This window comes from Papaver somniferum, chromosome 3 (assembly GCF_003573695.1).
Source record: "Papaver somniferum cultivar HN1 chromosome 3, ASM357369v1, whole genome shotgun sequence".
NCBI lineage: Eukaryota > Viridiplantae > Streptophyta > Magnoliopsida > Ranunculales > Papaveraceae > Papaver > Papaver somniferum.
Genome location: NC_039360.1, coordinates 75,297,099 through 75,316,751, shown reverse-complemented (window position 1 = coordinate 75,316,751; position 19,653 = coordinate 75,297,099). Strand labels below are relative to the sequence as shown.

Below are 19,653 nucleotides of genomic sequence, written 5' to 3'. Positions count from 1 at the left end.
TTTCAATATCGTTGTTATAATGTCATTACCTATATATACTTGATTAGAACATTAATTCACATGACAGTGATCCAATTTTATATTTGGTGAGATATTTCTTTTTATTGAATAAACTTGTTAATTTTACTTGAAATAAATTCTGAAAAAATTTCAAATTAAATGTTGTCTATTTAGATATCGTGATAGTGTCCGACGTAATGTATACCATTAAGTGATCTCAAATTGTTTATAGCACATGTGCCAGCACGGCACAGCGTGTTACATATTGTGCCTAGCTTTTGACTAGTAAAGCACATCACGACACAACACATTTAAATCGTTGGCACAGCCCAGCACGGGGCATGGCACGTGAAGCACGCAACTTCATGTGTCGGGCTGTGTCGGGCCGGCACGTTTTACACCACTATGTATATTAGTATGGATGCACAAGACCCGCCCACGATACCCAAACCCACCCGTACCCGCTAAATCCGTGGGTTTTTAATCCATACCCGCCCGTTGTGGGTGCGGGGTTGGTTATGAAAAAAAACCCGCTGTCTGTGGGTGCGAGGTTGGTTTAAGCTAATACCCGCCCATACCCGCCCAAAAAACCCGCAGATTATATATCATTAGACAAAACTAATCCTAGTCGTCCATTATGAAACCCTAATACTAGTAGATAGGATAACTGATAACCCTCATTCACTTTCTACACTCTTCTCTCTGTTCGGCCTCTTCTCTTCTTCCTCCTCAGTTCTTCTTCTTCACCTACGAACGACAATTACCAGAAATCTTCACCAGAAATCGACAACAACAACTTCGAATCTTCACCAGAAATCGACAACAATCGAAAAATCAACAGATTCAACACTTAATCTTCATCTGTGAACTTCCTAGATATGAATATTTTGGGGGTTTTGGTTTTTTTTTCTCACTTAATCAAGGAGAATAGAAGTTACTCTAAATACTTGAATATAAAGCGGGTTTAAACCCGTTTAAACCCATACCCGCCCAACCCGTAACGGGCGGGTAACAAAATCCGCCCGCTGTTTGTAGGTGCGGGGTTGATTATGAAAAAAAAAACCCGCAGTATGTGGGTGCGAGGTTGGTTGTAGCTTATACCCGCCCATACCCGCCCATGTGCAGCCCTATATATTAGCACCAAATACCCCATGATCGATACTCCCTAAGTTAGTAAATGTATTTTATGTGTGAAGTGGAGATGATGATGATGCTAATTTTGCGATTAGATTAATTCCAAACCTCACTTTATTATCCAAGATGGATGTTCCTAATTATGGAAGCAGCTCCTGTCGGTGTTACACGTGTGCGTAGAACAAAAGCCACATTTGGCGCCCAGCTGGAAGTATGAGAATCTATGAAGCTTCATGGCACGTGTATCCTGTGCAAGTATGAGAGTGACGTTTCATTAATAAAGAAAAAAAAGTACCATGAGAGTGAGGTCTGAGAAATTTCGTCTTGTACGAATGTAGGTCCTTTTGGCTAATCGGTTGCCAGCCTTTAACCGAGTCTGTTTTACTGCGCACTTGAACTATTCAACTTTGACTTCGTGAAACCGTTAATCGACCTCAGTTTCGCAAACCGTTGAGAGATTTCTCTGTCAGTCACTACACTTGCTAGCTATTGTACAAAGTCGACCTCAGTTTCGCAAGCTCACAACCGGTCACTTGTGACCCGAGATGGGGTATTTGGCACCGTGGGATACCTGGACTAACTTCATTTTTGGTTTCATCTGGAGACGGACATCTTCTAAAGTTGCATAGCACTAGAAGATCCAGTAAAGATGCAAGCTTTCTTTCGGATTCAAAATGTTGAAGCTTTAAAAGGATTAGTTACATCATTTATGTAATGTCTTGTTTTGTGCAACGCTCTAATTAGGGTTTGATGTTAGCTTTGGGTCGTAATCTCTTTGTTGATTTCTGGTAAGTATTAATATAACATTACTTTTGCCAATCCCAAAAAAAATCTTGATATGGACTTTTTGGAGTGCCTCTTGTGTGTTAACTTTACTTGGAATGGGGTATATATTATCTACTCTTTTTTTCCCCCTGCTTTATTTGGTCTTTCAAGTTTCTTCATCTTTGAAGAAATTATTCATGCTTTACATTTCCACTAATTTTTGAGCTAATTTAAAAATTATTTACTGAAAAAGATATGTCAAAAACCGTTTCCTATCCAGAAACATGAACAATTACTTGGAAAGAAAATGAGAAGAAAGAAAAACGACCACTTATGCATCAAGATGGCATATTACTGGAACCCCTCTTTTCCCTGATATGTAAAACCAGTGATATTACTTCATTTGATATACGTCTCTTTTCCAGCCAAAAACAAAAAGTGGTATCGCTTCACTTGAAAGTAGGCCTAAGTACCCATCAAACTTTTACGTGACTCCCACCGGATTCCAAACTTTTCATGTCAAGGACCCGGCCTGTCAAATAACCAAAGGATTCTGAGACAGCCACGTATGTCTTTTGATATGGTTTGTTATTGCTGCTGACACGGTCAACAGGTAACAACCGGTACACGTACATTACCACAGGCATTAGTCAAACTTCTTTTTTTTCACAAAAGGTGACGTTGAATTGACATGAGTCACCACCATACCCAAAAATGGAGGACAGTAGTAATCTAGCTGGTTTATCAGAAAGGAACTGATTTACCTTAAAACACGTCAAATAACATCATCCACCTTTAAAACTCCAAAACCCTAAATATAATAATATTTTCTTGACACAGAATTTAACACCACGCACCAATTACAACACGTTCACTATTTTCGTTATATTGATTGACAGATTTTGTTTCAGAGTCCTTCTCTTCTATTTCTTCCTAGTACAACAAGTACTTACGAGGAAACGCGCTTCATCTCACTCACTTCCGCCCCCACAGCCATATCTCATCTCCACTACTCACTACCACTGTTAATCTTTCTCACCCTATATATTCAAATCAGTTTCCATTCCAAACATAACAAATCATATCTCATCGAGTTATTTCAGTATCCACTAAACAGAGCAACAAGGACTTCGTACCATTTTATATCTTACTACTACATGAATCATTACGACGGCAATGTCATTGGAGGCAGTATGGACAATATACCAGAAGGTCGACAGATTGGAGTACCAACTTACAGAGGAGTTCGAAAGAGGAAATGGGGGAAATGGGTATCAGAAATCAGAGAACCCGGAAAGAAATCAAGAATCTGGTTAGGAAGTTTTGAGACGCCGGAAATGGCAGCGACTGCTTATGATGTTGCGGCGTTACATCTTAAAGGCCGAGAAGCTCGACTTAACTTTCCTGAGTTGATTGATATTTTACCTCGTCCGGGCAGTTCCAAAGCTGAGGATATTCGATCAACGGCTCATGCAGCTGCTGCAAGGCTTATAGGAGACCGGAATGCAAAAGTGAATACTAGTAGTACTAGTTGCGGCAGCAGCGTGAGTCACTCGGTTCCGAAAACGATTCGGCTCTCACCCAGTCAAATTCAAGCGATTAACGAGTCACCACTTGACTCGCCAACAATGTGGTGCAATTTCAATGATACAGTACTGACCCAGTCGCCTTTTAGTTGGACTCATGATACTGGTTTGTTCAGTGATTGGGAAGATATTCAACATGAATCTCTTTGGAGCTAAGGACTGGACTGGACTAAGATGATTCACTACTTCTGGAAACAAGATAGTTACATTAAACCTTATCTAATTCGTTTGCCACTTGGCATATTCTTTGCAATCGTGATTGATGGTTAGCCATTGATTTGATTGGATATGTATTCCGTTCCTTCGTGAGCTTACTTTTAGCAGCTCATCAAAATATCTTCTTCTGCTTAATCCACTGCATTTTTTCTAACAAATTTATGGGCTTGGTGGGGCCATAATAAGGGTATAATATTATGAAGGCCCATTTGTATTTTTGCTTTGCTTCCTCTCTGAAAGAGAGGTGCAAGAAGAATTTGAGAATTATTTTAATTTTGTAGGACCAAATTGAATTCTTAACCAAATTTATTCAGATGTTGTTTTCATCATAGTCCTTTTCTTTAGCTCAATCTTTAGGCTTATTCATTGTATTATGTAATGGGAAATAAAGAAAAAAAATTCTTTGATATGTTTGTATTGTTAATAACAAGTGGATATTTTGCTTAATGAACATTAGTTATGAATTTAGTAGTTGGTTAAGGGGGTCCACAACGTCAAATCACAATATGGTAGAGTGTTTGAACTTTGAAGCGAAGCTGCTTGGAAGGGACTCGACTTGCCTGCCCCAACTTATGAACCAATCCTTTAACAGCTGTGTCGAATTCACAGTTTTCAAACCAGTGTTTTGTACTCTCTTTGGGTATTTTCCCCTTTTCTTGTTGAATAGGCCGTTTGAATTTCTGTCGAGATAGATGTCACACTTTTTATCTTCCTTTCTTTTGAGAATATTTGTCAAAGGTTTGGACTTTGGAGCAAAACATGTCGAGGATTAGTCCCACATAGCTTACCTTCCTAAACTATATCCTCCTTATAAGCATGAGGCCACTCCACTCATTACCAATTGGTTTTGTGTTGGAAGCCCAAGTGCTAGTATGGTATCAGAACTAGGCCTAGGCCCTGTATGTGAAGTAAAGTAAGATCGTAAGACCCGACCCATGAAGGGGGCAGACACTCATGCAGTGGTCCACATGTCAGGTACGCCCCTACACGTGGAGGGGGCATGTTGAGGATTAGTCCCACATAGCTTACTTTCCTAGACTAGATCCTCCTAATAAGCATGAGGGCCACTCCACTCATTGTCAATTGGTTTTGTGTTGGAAGCCCAAGTGCTAGTAAAACATTCTTGTAGATGAATGAATAACGTAAATGGAGTATGAAACCTTGGAAACGTTATTGTTTTGACGTTAAGATTCTAATACTAAAATAGATAAATTAAAACTTTTAATCCTTTGATTGGGATCAACCACCTTAAAATTGTATTGAAAATTTTGATATCAAATTTAGTTCCACAAAGAAGCTTATATGGCTTAGAGTTTTAACTAAATTAGGAAACCAAAACCATAAAAAGAAAACAAACTAGTAAGAGCGGAAAAAGAAATAGAATAGAATAAAGAAAACTAGAAGCTTTATTTACGAGTTGAGAGGGAATTAGTGTCGGAGTCCCAACATCCCTCTTTCCTTCCGACACTTCTTATTCTCAAACTGGAAATTCAGGAAAACCGCGAATGATGTCATCTGCATCCTCCCAGGTAGTCTCGTCAGTAAAATGACCCTTCCATTTGATGAGCCAGCGTGTCATAGCCTAATTGTTGTGCTTGAAATTCCCATTTCAAAATGGTCAATAGTTACAGGCAAGTTATCCATAACAACAACATTTGCTCTCAGTTCAAGCTTCAAAATTGAAACATGGAAAGCTGGATGAATTCGGCAATGTGTATACCAGGTCAATTTATAAGCAACATCACCAATCTTCTATAGAACACATGATGGACCATAAAGTCGTGGAGATAACTATCAATAGGATTGGTGTTAGAGCACTACTCAGTCGATCTCGCAAGCTTGTTTGTCAAGTTTAGGTGATCAAAACTATAAGTCTTGATTTCTACTCTACTTATAGCTATGTCTCGGATTAGGATAGAACGTGTAGTTGAGCTTTAGACTTCACGGCGTTCATCGATTGAAGACAAAGATCTACTGAGGAGAGCTTGGAGGAACTTCATCAACAAAAGGTACGTGGAGACTAAAACTTATCTATCACTCAGAAGTCTATTTTATTTTATCTCCTATTGAGACTAAGTCGTATAGCTATATAGACTTTATATTATACACATTTCATATATCGAGCTGAGTTTAACTCGCTTATATTTTTCTCGAAATATGTGTTGGAAAGCTTTTTGCTTTAACTACGTTCATCATTATACTTGACGATTTTAGTTGGAAACGATTTATTTGTTGGAAACTAAACAATGAGTCATAAGATGATCATGTGAAAATTTCCTTGAAACATCTTACATGATTTGTGTGAGACATCATTTGATGTAGACTCGGAATGTTTCGTATTGATCATTCGATCACTTGAAAATTACTTATAAGCCAATAGTTTGAAAATTACTTATAAGCTAATATGTTTCAATGATTGAAATGGGAGTTTAGAACAAATAACCATTGTCTGGATATAGCACACTATGCATACTGTTGTAATGTGATTCAGGTCCGGAAACCAAGTATGCATACCAGTACGCGAACGGTTTTTACTGTCAAAGTCCGGAAACCAAGTTTGCATACCCATTTTCAAACGGTTTCACCTAAGTTGCGGTTTGGTACGACAGTATGCATACCCGTTTGTGAACTGTCGGACATGACCAATGTTCGGAACTTAAGTTTGCGTACCCGTTTGCAAACTAAGTTGGTTTAAGTTCTAAAATCGGTTAAATATGATTTCATACTCATGAAAAAATACATATATAAATTAAGGAATGCAATCTTTGCAAACCGTGGCTTAATGTTCATGAATTGATTATCTTGAATCAATCTAATTTTGTTTCAACTGTGTCTTGTATACTTCTATGACAATATAAACAATTGAACAACTTTATGAGTAACACAATTAGATTCATTTGATCTAGAAGTGTTAGATGAATGTGGTTAATACAAAAGTGTTCATATGACTAACTTCGGTTAATTATTGTTGAGCCAACTCAATATACACGTTTAGGTACGGTTACCCATATCTAAATGAATGTATATTTCATTTGTGTGTAACAAGATAAGACCATCTAACGTGGAGAGATATTGCTTTGGTTTTAAGCAAACTTATCTTGAATCTTAAATCAGGTTTTCATCTGACGGTGAATATTGATTGTTTTATTTCAAAGTTATCAAACCATGATTTGAATATTATATAAGGGAGAACTCTAGCAACTGGGAAACCTAATCCCCACACCTTATGTGTGATACAAGTTGCGTACTAGAGTCGATTCTCCTTTAACCTAGGTTTCTCCTAAAACCATTATAGGTTAACGTCTTGAAGACTTCATTGGGATTCTGAAGCCAAGCCCAGCTATTTTCTCTGTAGTTGCGTGTTCTGATCTTACTTGTTCTATCATATTGAGTACTATCTTCTCTAAGATTGGCTCGAGATTTATCTCCGATAGGTAAGATATAAAAAGTAATCACAAATTTGTTCGTCTCATTCTTTTTGATTCCAAAATAACTTGTTCTACTACCATATAGTTAAGTTATTGTGAGGTGATTGATATTTATAGACTGTTCTTCGGGAATATAAGACCGAATTATCAATTGGTTCCTGTTCACCTTGATTTATCAAAAGAAGGAAAAAAAAACTTCATAGGTATTTCTGTGGGAGACAGATTTATCAATCAGAATAGACTTATCTGTGTGAGACAGATTTATTTATCAAGTCTTCGACTTTGGGTCGTATCAACTCTTAGTTGTGGTGAGATCAGCTTATGGAATCAAGTGCGTAGAGTCCTGCTGGGATTCAGAGGCGTAAGGAACACGACTGTACCTTAATAAGTATGAGATTGGTTAAGGCTCAACTACATTCCAGTCCGAAGTTAACTTGTAGTAGGCTAGAGCTTTTATTAGAGCATTCCTCGGTCGAACTCGCATGCGTTTCTATCTTAAGCATGTTTGTCAATGTTAGTGATCAAAACTATAAGTCTTGATTTCTAGTCTACTATACCTAAGTCTCGGACTAGGATAGAAAGTGTAGTTGAGCTCAAGAACTCCATGGCAATCATCATACAAAACGAAGGACTTCTCAAGAACTGGTGGAACTTCATCGACTAAAAGGTATGTGGAAACTTGAACTTATCTATCACTCAAAAGTCTATCTACTTTATCTCCTATTTTGAGACAAAAGTTGTTTTGCTATATAGACTTTGATTATACACATTTGCTATTTCGAGCCGAGTTTATCTCGCCTATCTATTTCTCGAAATATGTGTTGGTAAGCTTTCGCTTTGGCCAAGTTCATCTTTACCTAGTGACGAAAGTCATGACACGTTTCAATCACCTTGAAAATTGCTTACTTTGATGAAATGTCCTCTAAGAATGTTTTAATGGTTGAAATGAGAGTTTAGATTAAATAACCAATGATGGATATAAGCATTGTGTAGCAACACATATATGTATAAGTCCTTTTTCCTTGAACCGAAGTTTGCAAACTTTGTTGATCAAGAGAATCGAAACAAGAGCCGTGAACTCAATCCGCGAACTGGCGGAAGTTCTCGACCCGAGAAAATATGCTGGAGTTTGAGAACTCCTTCCGGGAACTTAAGTGCGCAAACTAAGTCTGCGAACTTAAGCTGGTTATATCTAAAGACGATTGTTTGTGAACTTATTTATATTAAATACGGAATGCTAAATGCAAACCATGGCTATATAGTTCATGAACCGATTCGAGTGAATCAAATCGTTTTTTCTTCGATTGTGTCTTGTGTAGTTACATAAGATTTTCTTGCAATTGAACAACTCTATAACTAGTTCATTTGAGTCATTTGAACTAGTTATGGTGAAGAAGAACATGGTTGATATGGAAGTGCTCATATGGCTAACCATTAGTTAACTATTGTTGAACCAACAAATGTTCATGTTTGGGTACGGTTACATAAACCCAAAATAGTACATTTCATTTGTGTGCAACAAGCTAAGTTTTCGATCCAACGGTTGAAAGATATTAGCTTGAATCTAATCAGGTTTTCATCTAATGGTGAATATTGAATGCTTTGCTACCAAGCTAACATTGATTGCAAACCCTGATTTGAAAGACTATATAAGGAAAAACTCTAGCAACTGGGAAACCTAATCCCCACACCTCCTGTGTGATACTAGTTGTATTAGCTAGAGTCGATTCTCTTTTAACCTTAGGTTTCTTCTTGAAAACCAGGTTAACGACTTAAAGATATCATTGGGATTGTGAAGCCAGACCGATACTACTTTCTCGTAGTTGTGTGATGTGATCTTGCCGATTTTATCGTTTTGAGTACAATCGTAACGATTGGCTTGAGATTTATATCTCCGATAGGCAATATAGAAAAGTAGTCACAAACATCTTCGTCCACAATATCTTCTTTCGTCGCGTCGATTAAGATTATTGTGAGGTGATTGATAATATTAGGCTGTTCTTCGGGAATATAAGTCCGGCTTATCAATTTGTTCCTGTTCACCTTGATTTATCAAAAGACAGAACAAAACTTGTAGGTATTTCTGTGGGAGACATATTTATCTATTCTGTATACTTTTCTGTGTGATACAGATTTGGTTATTAAAGTCTTCGACTTTGGGTCGTAGCAACTCTTAGTTGTGGGTGAGATCAGCTAAGGGAATCAAGTGCATAGTATCTTGTTGGGATCAGAGACGTAAGGAGCGCAATTGTACCTTGAATCAGTGTGAGATTGATTGGGGTTCAACTACAGTCCAGACCGAAGTTAGTTTGTAGTAGGCTAGTGTCTGTAGCGGCTTAATACAGTGTGGTGTTCAATCTGGACTAGGTCCCGGGGTTTTTCTGCATTTGCGGTTTCCTCGTTAACAAAATTTCTAGTGTCTGTGTTATTTCTATTCCACATTATATTTTGTTATATAATTGAAATATCACAGGTTGTGCGTTGTGTCGATCAATTGTGAAATCCAACCTTGGTTGTTGATTGGAAATTGATTGATATTTGGATATTGGTCTTTGATACCATCCAATTTTATTATCCTTGTATTTGACAATTTTATTTGCTTGAGTAAAGATCAAATCAAGTGAGAGAGATATTAACTTCTCAATATACTTTTCTCTAGATTGAGTCTGACTGTCTAGTTGCTTCTATAGAAAGTATATTGGAGTTTGTCCATACAGATTGCTAAGCGAAATATTGGGTGTGGTTGTTGTACCCACGCTTTTTCAGCTTGTAGCGGCTTAATACAGTGTGGTGTTCAATACTGGACTAGGTCCCGGAGTTTTTCTACTCGTGCGGTTTCCTCGTTAACAAAACTTCTGGTGTCCGTGTTATTTCTTTTATATTTGTTTATAACATTGAAATATCACAAGGTTGTTGATTATTGATTTTTCGTGGTTGTAGTAGTGAAGGTTCAAACTCTCGGATTTGTGAAGGATAATTTTTTTTAGACTTAATCAAAATAAATAAATAATTTTATATGCACAATATTAACAAAATATGGGAGAGAATTTTTACCGGGGATCAGGATTCCACCATTCACCAAAATTTATGTGATTCAATAACAATTCTTATCATGCAATTCTAGACAATATAACTCCAATCAAAGGAAATTGTGATTCTAATCATTGCCTAAATTAGATTTTGAAAACATCCACTGTTAATCGCGAGCATGAAGTATCAAAAGCAATTTACTAAGTATACTCCATCAAGATAAAACACAATTGATTAATAAAAATCATTTACTCCATTTTTATTCGGTGCAATTAATCATAAAAGAGTTGCATAAATAAATTTAAATAAATTTTACCACATAACTTTTGGAAGAATGGCTTCCTCCGTCACCCCTGGGATTGGGTTTAGCTACTCGTGATGAAAAACCTCTCAAATTGATTCATTGATACTCAAAAGTTGTTTACAATCAAGAGAAAATGGAGAAAAACGGTTTACAACAGTGTTTGCGACACATATAGAGCGTTCAAAAAGAACGATACAACAGGGGTGTTGTTGTTCCGAAGTCGGGGAAAGGAATTGAGTATTGTCGCAATTAAGCGACACTAATCAACGACTGTCCCTGAGGGTATTATGTTCTTCGTGTTCTTCCTTGCACCAGCAGCAAGCTTTTCTCCTGCGTGACTTTCTTTCGATTCTTCTCGGCTCCTAAACTCTCCCAAAGACTCTCCAACTCTTCTAAACTCTTTAGCCTTGTATTTATAATGTTTTAGAACAAAAATATCCGACCATAACACCGTATAATCTCCCATTAATCCCGTCATTGCTCGCTGCCCATATTTAACAATAATTTCCATTTTTGGCTTCTACACACGTAAACTTTGATCCTGCACGCTCTAGTTAACCTTCCCCACGCCTCCGAAGTCATCGAACTCCTCCAAAACACTCCATGCATGGCAAACACACAATCAAACTCGTGTTACATGACACGTTGCTCTGTTTTGAGCTCGTGACTCAAACCAGGATTTCCAGCCAATTCCGATCGAATCTGATGCCCACAATGTGTTCCCTATCCCATATCACAACTTCCCACCAAATTTCAGCGATTGAATCGCACTAAAACACCTTCATTTTCTCGATCACAAATCTGCCAGTTTTGAATATATTTTTCCCGCCAAAAAGTTGTTTTTGAATTTAAAGAGAAGATGGATGCCCCTTAACCAGAGCTTGGGTGCGAATATCAATTGGGTGGAAATAATAATTTTTATGGGTTTCCTCCGGGACATTTCTGGGGTTCTTCCGGTGCATTTCTGGAGTGTCTTTAGTACTTTATCCTAGGGTGTAAAACACCACTTTTTGAGCCAATTTTTGCCGCAAGAGCTTATTTCTCTAAAAATACCTATAAAGACATAAAATAACAAAATAAATAGAAAATCGAGTACTAACAATACATACAATTGAGACATATTAGACACATAAATGTGTCTATCAACACCCCCAAACTTATTATTTGCTAGTCCTCGAGCAAAACTAATATTGAAAATAAAATCCTAACTCACTAGGTGTCCCTAGTGACCGAGTTAATCTCGGGAGGGTTTACCAGAGGTGTACCCACAAAACCAATACTCCAGAACCTAGCTATCTACAACGAACCTTGGGAGGCACTAAAGAATCTCCTTGGTTGGCATACTTATTGAATACAAGAGGAAGTACCCTGATGCGAAATTCCAATTGATGTACACGAGTTTGCACTCAAGCATACTAAAATTCATATATAAGTGACATAGCTCTACTCAGATAGTTGCACTATGGACATTATATTCGGAGTCAAACTAATCACATGGAAAGATTAAGAGATGGATATAGAAAAACATAGATGGTTTTGATGTTTACTAAGTGAACGGCGTTTCCCATATCTGTCTGAAGGCCTCCGCCAAAATGAACCTATCCTAATGGATTGAGATACTAGTCTGACTAATATCAACACACAGGCATATACAAGGGTACTATTGGTCGATAACCTAACTCTAGGTCAACACAACTGGCATATACAAGGGTACTAGTGGTCGACTTTATTGAATTTTCCTTTTGGTCGAATGGTCTGGTCTCCATTTTTTTTTTTTTTCAACTTTTTTTTTTCAACTTTTTTTTTTTTTGTAACTCAATCACTCTAATTCATCCTAGCATTGGTAACAACTTGAATCGTGGGCCCCACCTATCACTAAGAGAAACATGGTTTAAAAACAAAATAAAATAAAAATAGAAGTGAAAAGGACTCAACGAGATATGGTGAAACTATCATGTTATTTCTAACACCTGAGCTCTGTGCTTTTATGAATAGACTCTTTATATGTTTCCATCTATTCAGATTGGTTCCTCAACTCCTACAACCAAAATGATTCCATCCACTTAGATTGGTTAGTGCCATCCTAAATACGCATAAATTTCTAGGCTCTGGAGTTTATTTATTCATACTGCAACTAAAAAGTTTCTCCCATACCCCCAAACTTAAATCTAACATTGTCCTCAATGTTCTAAAGATGAAATTAAAAGCATGAACAAGGAGAAACTGTTACCATTTGAAGCAAAAGAGATAAGGAAAGATATTACCGTTTTGCATGAGATTGGGTTACCTCCCAAGAAGTGCTAAGTTTAAAGTCTTCAACCAGACATCGGAAGGAATTAGTCACCTCATAGAATCAAAAAGTAACAGCCGAAATAACTGTGGGTCTTCAAAACCAAAAAGAGCTGACCAAAGGAAACTACAATAACCCAAGAAAGTGAACAAGGATAACATGCCCTTATCTAGTTTCCTGATTAAGATATTTATATCTAATTGTGGTTCAGGTTCTAAGAAAGGGTCTAAATAAAATATTTTCATAGGTTGCGTTTCTTCATAGGTGGGATCCGAATCATTAGGTCATAGAGTCTGGAAAAACTCAGATATGATTTTAGAAGCGCACAATAATAACCTAAATAACTGAGGATCCTCTAAGTCAATAATATTTGACTTACAATATTGACCAAAATGAGAGTAGTGGTCATTCTTAAGCAAATGTGTCGATTCTAATTTCCTAAAGCATTTAGGTTTAGTCTCACAACTTAATATTCGACACATTTGAAATATAAACGTTCCCACCTTTGGAAGAAAACTATTTGGTGGGAAAACAAAGTCAATCTGGGTATCATAGCCTGGGAAAACCGCATCAACCAGAGGATGGGTTTCTAACGACTGAACTTCTTCCTGGACATCATTAGGTTCGGGAAAACGAGTATGAAGGTAATCTTGCAAAATGTTCGAGGCAGAGATATCAAGTCCTAAGTGTGGGGACTTTCTGAGAGTTAAAGGTAAGGCACTAGGAAAGTGATAATCACCCCCAAACTTAGAGTTTTCAGTGTCTCTAGATAGACCTCTAATTATTTCTTGAATTTCCGTATCTTCAGAGTCCTTAAAATATTCAAGAGATTCTTCTAAGTTATTATCAGGTAGTGCATCTTTACTCATCTCTACGGGTCTATCTTCTTCTTCCAAGACTATTATTTCTAAGTCGCTAGACTCTAAAACAGTATTTTCGAAATGAACCTGTTCCTATAAACCACTATCGGCTTCGTAATCAAAAGGAAAAACTACATCGTCTAAAACGGTGGTATCCCTAATCAAATCCTCGTCCTTTTGAATAGGTGAATAATCATAAAAATTATTTGTATTTGAACTAGAAATAATATAATCACTATACAGCTCAATTGGATTACTAGACTCCTGATCACTATGCCTACATATTTCAGATTTTTCATTACTGCTATCCTCATCATCATAGTACGAAGATGATTGAACCTTATCTAAATAAGTAGTGTCTTTTATTCTAACCTCGTCCTCTAGATTAGGCAAATATTCACTATTTACATCAAGGGTAAAATTGGAAACACTATTTTGGAAATTTAGATCTTTTAGAGAAGTTCTATTTTGGGTCTCTAACAAAAGCTTTTGGGCCGACTCACATGAATTCCTGACGTAATCTAGGAAATCAGGTAGAGAAAGTTCACTCATTGCATTATTTTCGTCCATAACTAAGTTATTCATTTCAGCGAACTTACGTGTTGTCTCAGCTAACTTACGTGTCGACTCAAGTAAAGTGTAATTAGCAGAATTTTTCTCGTATGACTGATGGTTGTGAGGATAGTGATTGGGATCACCATGGTATGAACCATAACCTTGAAAAGTTTGGCGTTCCCAACCACTATTCCCACCATGGTAATAAAACTGATGATGTCCATATTCAAATTCAGGTCGATATTCATTGTATTGACTTCTATCATACCAGCTCGACATTCTTAATTGCAAGGGAATTCTACACAATCACAAACAAGGCTGACTCGACCAAATCAAACCTATAAAATCTAGCAAACAAAAATCATGATGGATCCACTTAGATTGTTTCTAGACCAACTTCTATCTTTCGAAAGGGAATTCGTTACAATTTACGCAAACCCCTCTGGAATCATTCTGAGTCAAAGTAAGTTTAATTGAGGCGAGGGAAGCTCAGTGGAGCTTTGATACCCAAGGCCTCACCGCTATCACAAGGCGGCGCAGTCACGCATTCAACTCACAGAAACCATCATGAACTTTGGAGTGTGCTTAAAGAGCAACCAATATTTTTCGAACGAGTTTCCTATTAAGCTCGTTATCCTATCGGTCTCGTTCTATTCCAAATTTTAAGCTTGGGTTCGCGTTAGGTTTCGTTTTCCTAAGGCGGGCAAGAAGGGAGCGGTGATGAAATCCGAACCCTTATCTTGTATTGTCCAGGCCTTGCCCTTTACTAGGAATTTAAAAACAGTCCAAATTCGTCCTCAATCAATGAATCACCTTAAGGAATACAGTAAACCCACTGACAGGAGATTCGCGAGTGTTTCGATGGACTTACCTCCCGTACCAGACGGGGGATGAACCGTTGAAGTCGACTCGGGCCACGACTCCTATGTCATGTACGAACCCGAGGGGCCGAGACGATATAGTAATCGTCGTCCTTCCCTGCACACAGTTTATATAAAAAAATTTTTTTAATAATAATACCCTTCCGTAGGGTTAAAAAAAAAGAATAAAGTCCAATTGTCCAGAATAAAGTCCAAATAAAAAGTCCAAAAATTATGAAAAATAAAGCCTATTTACAAATCCTAAAAAAAAATTATGTCTTTTTTTTCTTCTCTTTTAGCTTTTAGCTTTAAGCTTTTTGTTCCCAAGTCCTTAGTATTCCACCTCGAACCTGTAAATCAAAGACACAAAAAGAAACGTAAAAAGGAACAAATAATAGTAAAAAAAATAATAAAAACCTAAAAATTCTACCTAAGCACAAATCCGCGTCGGCGGCGCCAAAATGATTAATGTTTTTTCTGAGGTTGTAGTAATGAAGGTTCAAACTCTCGGATTTGTGAAGGATAATTTTTTTTAGACTTAATAAAAATAAATAAATAATTTTATATGCACAATAATAACAAAATATGGGAGAGAATTTTTACCGGGGATCAGGATTCCACCATTCACCAAAATTTATGTGATTCAATAACAATTCTTATCATGCAATTCTAGACAATATAACTCCAATCAAAGGAAATTGTGATTCTAATCATTGCCTAAATTAGATTTTGAAAACATCCACTGTTAATCGCGAGCATGAAGTATCAAAAGCAATTTACTAAGCATACTCCATCAAGAGAAAACACAATTGATTAATAAAAATCATTTACTCCATTTTTATTCGGTGCAATTAATCATAAAAGAGTTGCATAAATAAATTTAAATAAATTTTACCACATAACTTTTGGAAGAATGGCTTCCTCCGTCACCCCTGGGATTGGGTTTAGCTACTCATGATGAAAAACCTCTCAAATTGATTCATTGATACTCAAAAGTTGTTTCCAATCAAGAGAAAATGGAGAAAAACGGTTTACAACAGTGTTTGCGACACATATAGAGCGTTCAAAAAGAACGATACAACGGTTTACAAAAGTGTTCGCAATTAAGCGACACTAATCAACGACTGTCCCTGAGGGTATTATGTTCTTCGTGTTCTTCCTTGCACCAGCAGCAAGCTTTTCTCCTGCGTGACTTTCTTTCGATTCTTCTCGGCTCCTAAACTCTCCCAAAGACTCTCCAACTCTTCTAAACTCTTTAGCCTTGTATTTATAGTGTTTTAGAACAAAAATATCCGACCATAACACCGTATAATCTCCCATTAATCTTGTCATTGCTCGCTGCCCATATTTAACAATAATTTCCATTTTTGGCTTCTACACACGTAAACTTTGATCATGCACGCTCTAGTTAACCTTCCCCATGCCTCCGAAGTCATCGAACTCCTCCAAAACACTCCATGCATGGCAAACACACAATCAAACTCGTGTTACAGGACATGTTGCTCTGTTTTGAGCTCGTGACTCAAATCAGGATTTCCAGCCAATTCTGATCGAATCCGATGCCCACAATGTGTTCCCTATCCCATATCACAACTTCCCACCAAATTTCAGCGATTGAATCGCACTAAAACACCTTCATTTTCTCGATCACAAATCTGCCAGTTTTGAATATATTTTTCCCGCCAAAAAGCTGTTTTTGAATTTAAAGAGAAGATGGATGCCCCTTAACCAGAGCTTGGGTGCGAATAGCAATTGGGTGGAAATAGTATTTTTTTTTGGGTGGAAATAGTAATTTTTATGGGTTTCCTCCGGGACATTTCTGGGGTTCTTCCGGTGCATTTCTGGAGTGTCTTTAGTACTTTATCCTAGGGTGTAAAACACCACTTTTTGAGCCAATTTTTGCCGCAAGAGCTTATTTCTCTAAAAATACCTATAAAGACATAAAATAACAAAATAAATAGAAAATCGAGTACTAACAATACATACAATTGAGACATATTAGACACATAAATGTGTCTATCAGTTGTGCGTAGTTCAATCAATTGGTAAATCCAAACTTTGGTTGTTGATTGATATTGATTGACACTTGAACATTGGTTTTTGATACCGTTCAAGTTATTTCTCATAACAATCAGGCTCACAGATTTCTATCTGTTCGATTGCAGATTGTATTGAGAAATTGAGATATAACTCTTGGATGTTTTTCCTTGATTGAGTCTGACTGTCTAGTTGACTCTCTTGGAATTATATTGGAGTTAGTCCATACAAATTTCCGAAAAAATATTGGGTGTGGTTGTTAGACCCCCTCTTTTTCAAGATCTTCTCAATGAGGATATGTTCTCCTAAGAAGCAGTGGATGTTGTCAATCACAAGCTCAAAGGTATCAAGACCCGTGATGGTTCCGGATGTGTTCTTTAACTCATGTTTGAGTATGTTTTTTGGTTTTTTAGGATCTATTTTATAATATCTAGGAAACTTCTTATGAGAATTTATTTTTGTGTTTTAAGAAGGATAACTAGGGTTTGGAATAAAAAATATTGTGATTACACATAGCTATTGCCAACGATTTTCATCTTGCAATGTTTTAGATTTATTTATTTAAATTCTAAGTTATTAGGAAGATAATTTTGCAGTTTTATCTTTATGGTTTTATATATTGCAAAAAAATTTATGGGATATGTGTGTTTGCGTCCGTGAACTATGATTATCTCATATATGACGAAAGTTAAGTATATGGTATCATTATGAAAATATTGATAAAGATAGAATGAAATTTTGTATATTCCGCAATATTGATCTTTTCCTGATCCACTTCAATGTGAAAGTATTGTATGGATCCGTAAGTTTTCTTATGTTGAGCATTTCCGATTAAATTAATCATTATGGTTCTCTTGTATTTAATTTTTTCAAGTTTACTAGATACAAATTCATGTTTCATGTGATTATTTAATGTCCAAAGAAATCCTTCTTTTCTTGTAAAAGTAAGGTCGCTCTTGTTGTTCTTTCGGGAATGACATTTTATGGGGGAGAGTTCTTAATTGAACTTGTGCTTAATTTCCAAATCTTTGTAGAGAGTGCGATTGTGGAATATTGTAGGAGTTTTCTTGTATCTTTATAAACTCCTTGATGAATACACTAAGTTTCGACTATGTGAAATCATCGAAACAAATTCAATATGTTCTATTTTAGTCATGAAGTGTCTCTATGAGAATTTCATTATGATCTCGTTAATATTTGTACCTTTGCCAATTTATATCGACAACAAGGGGAAGAATTATTTTGTAGTTCATACTACATACATATGGTTTACGGATCATTGAAAAAACGGGGGTCTAACAACCACACCCAATATTTCGTTTAGGCAATATGTATGGACAACTCCAATATAATTCCTAGAGAATCAACTATACAGTCGCACTCAATCACGGAAAAGTATCCAAGAGTTATATCTCAGTTTCTCAAATCAATATGCAATCGAACAAATAGAAATCTGTGAGCCGGATCAATATGTGAAATAACTTGGATAATACCAAATACCATTATTCAAGCGTCAATCAATTTCAATCCACAACCAAAGGTTGGATTTACCAATTGATTGAACTACGCACAACTTGTAATATTTCAATTATACAGAGAATATAATGTGGAAAAAAAAAACACAGACACCAAAAGTTTTGTTAACGAGGAAACTGCAAATGCAGAAAAACACCGGGACCTAATCCAAATTTGAAAACCATACTGTATTAAGCCGCTACATACTCTAGACTACTACAAGTTAACTTCGGACTGGAATGTAGTTGAGCCCTAACCAATCTCATCTGATTAAGGTACAATCGTGTTCTGTACGCCTCCGAATCCCATCAGGACTCTACGCACTTGATTCCCTAAGCTGATCTCACCCACAACTAAGAGTTGCTATGACCCAAAGTCGAAAACTTGATAAATAAATCTGTCTCCCACAGAAAAGTATATTAGAGTAGATAAATCTGTCCCCCACAGAAATACCTATGAAGTTTTGTTCCGTCTTTTGATAAATCAAGGTGAACATGAACCAATTGATAATCCGGTCTTATATTCCCGAAGAACAGCTTAGAAATATCAATCACCTCACAATAACTTAACTATATGGTAGTATAACAAGTTACTGTGGAATCACAAAGAATGAGACAAAGAGCTTTGTGATTACTTTTTATATCTTACATATCGGAGATAAATCTCGAGCAAATCTTAGAGAAGATAATACTCAATACGATAGATCAAAGTAAGATCAGAACACGCAAATACATAGAAAATAGTTGGGTCTGGCTTCAAAATCCCAATGAAGTCTTTAGGTCTTTAACCTATAATTGTTTTAGGAAAAACCTAGGGTAAAGGAGAATCGACTCTAATTGCAACTAGTATCACACAGGAGGTGTGGGGATTAGGTTTCCCAGTTGCTAGAGTTCTCCCTTATAGAGTCTTCAAATCAGGGTCTGATAACTTTGGAACAAAGCAATCAATATTCACCGTTAGATGAAACCTGATTCAAGATAATAGCTTTCCACCGTTCTATGGCCTTTATCTTGTTACACACAAATGAAATATACCTTCATTTAGATATGGGTAACCGTACCTAAACGTGTATA

At 36.7% G+C, this 19,653-nt stretch overlaps 1 protein-coding gene across 1 annotated transcript; it reads left to right on the top strand.

Annotated features, from left to right (window-relative positions):
- The first annotated feature begins 2,851 nt into the window (after positions 1-2,851).
- On the top strand, positions 2,852-4,110 carry LOC113356523 (ethylene-responsive transcription factor ERF021-like). The gene has a single exon (XM_026599681.1). The coding sequence runs from the start codon at positions 3,057-3,059 to the stop codon at positions 3,639-3,641; it is 585 nt and encodes a 194-aa protein (XP_026455466.1). The 5' UTR covers positions 2,852-3,056; the 3' UTR covers positions 3,642-4,110.
- Positions 4,111-19,653: the final 15,543 nt, after the last annotated feature.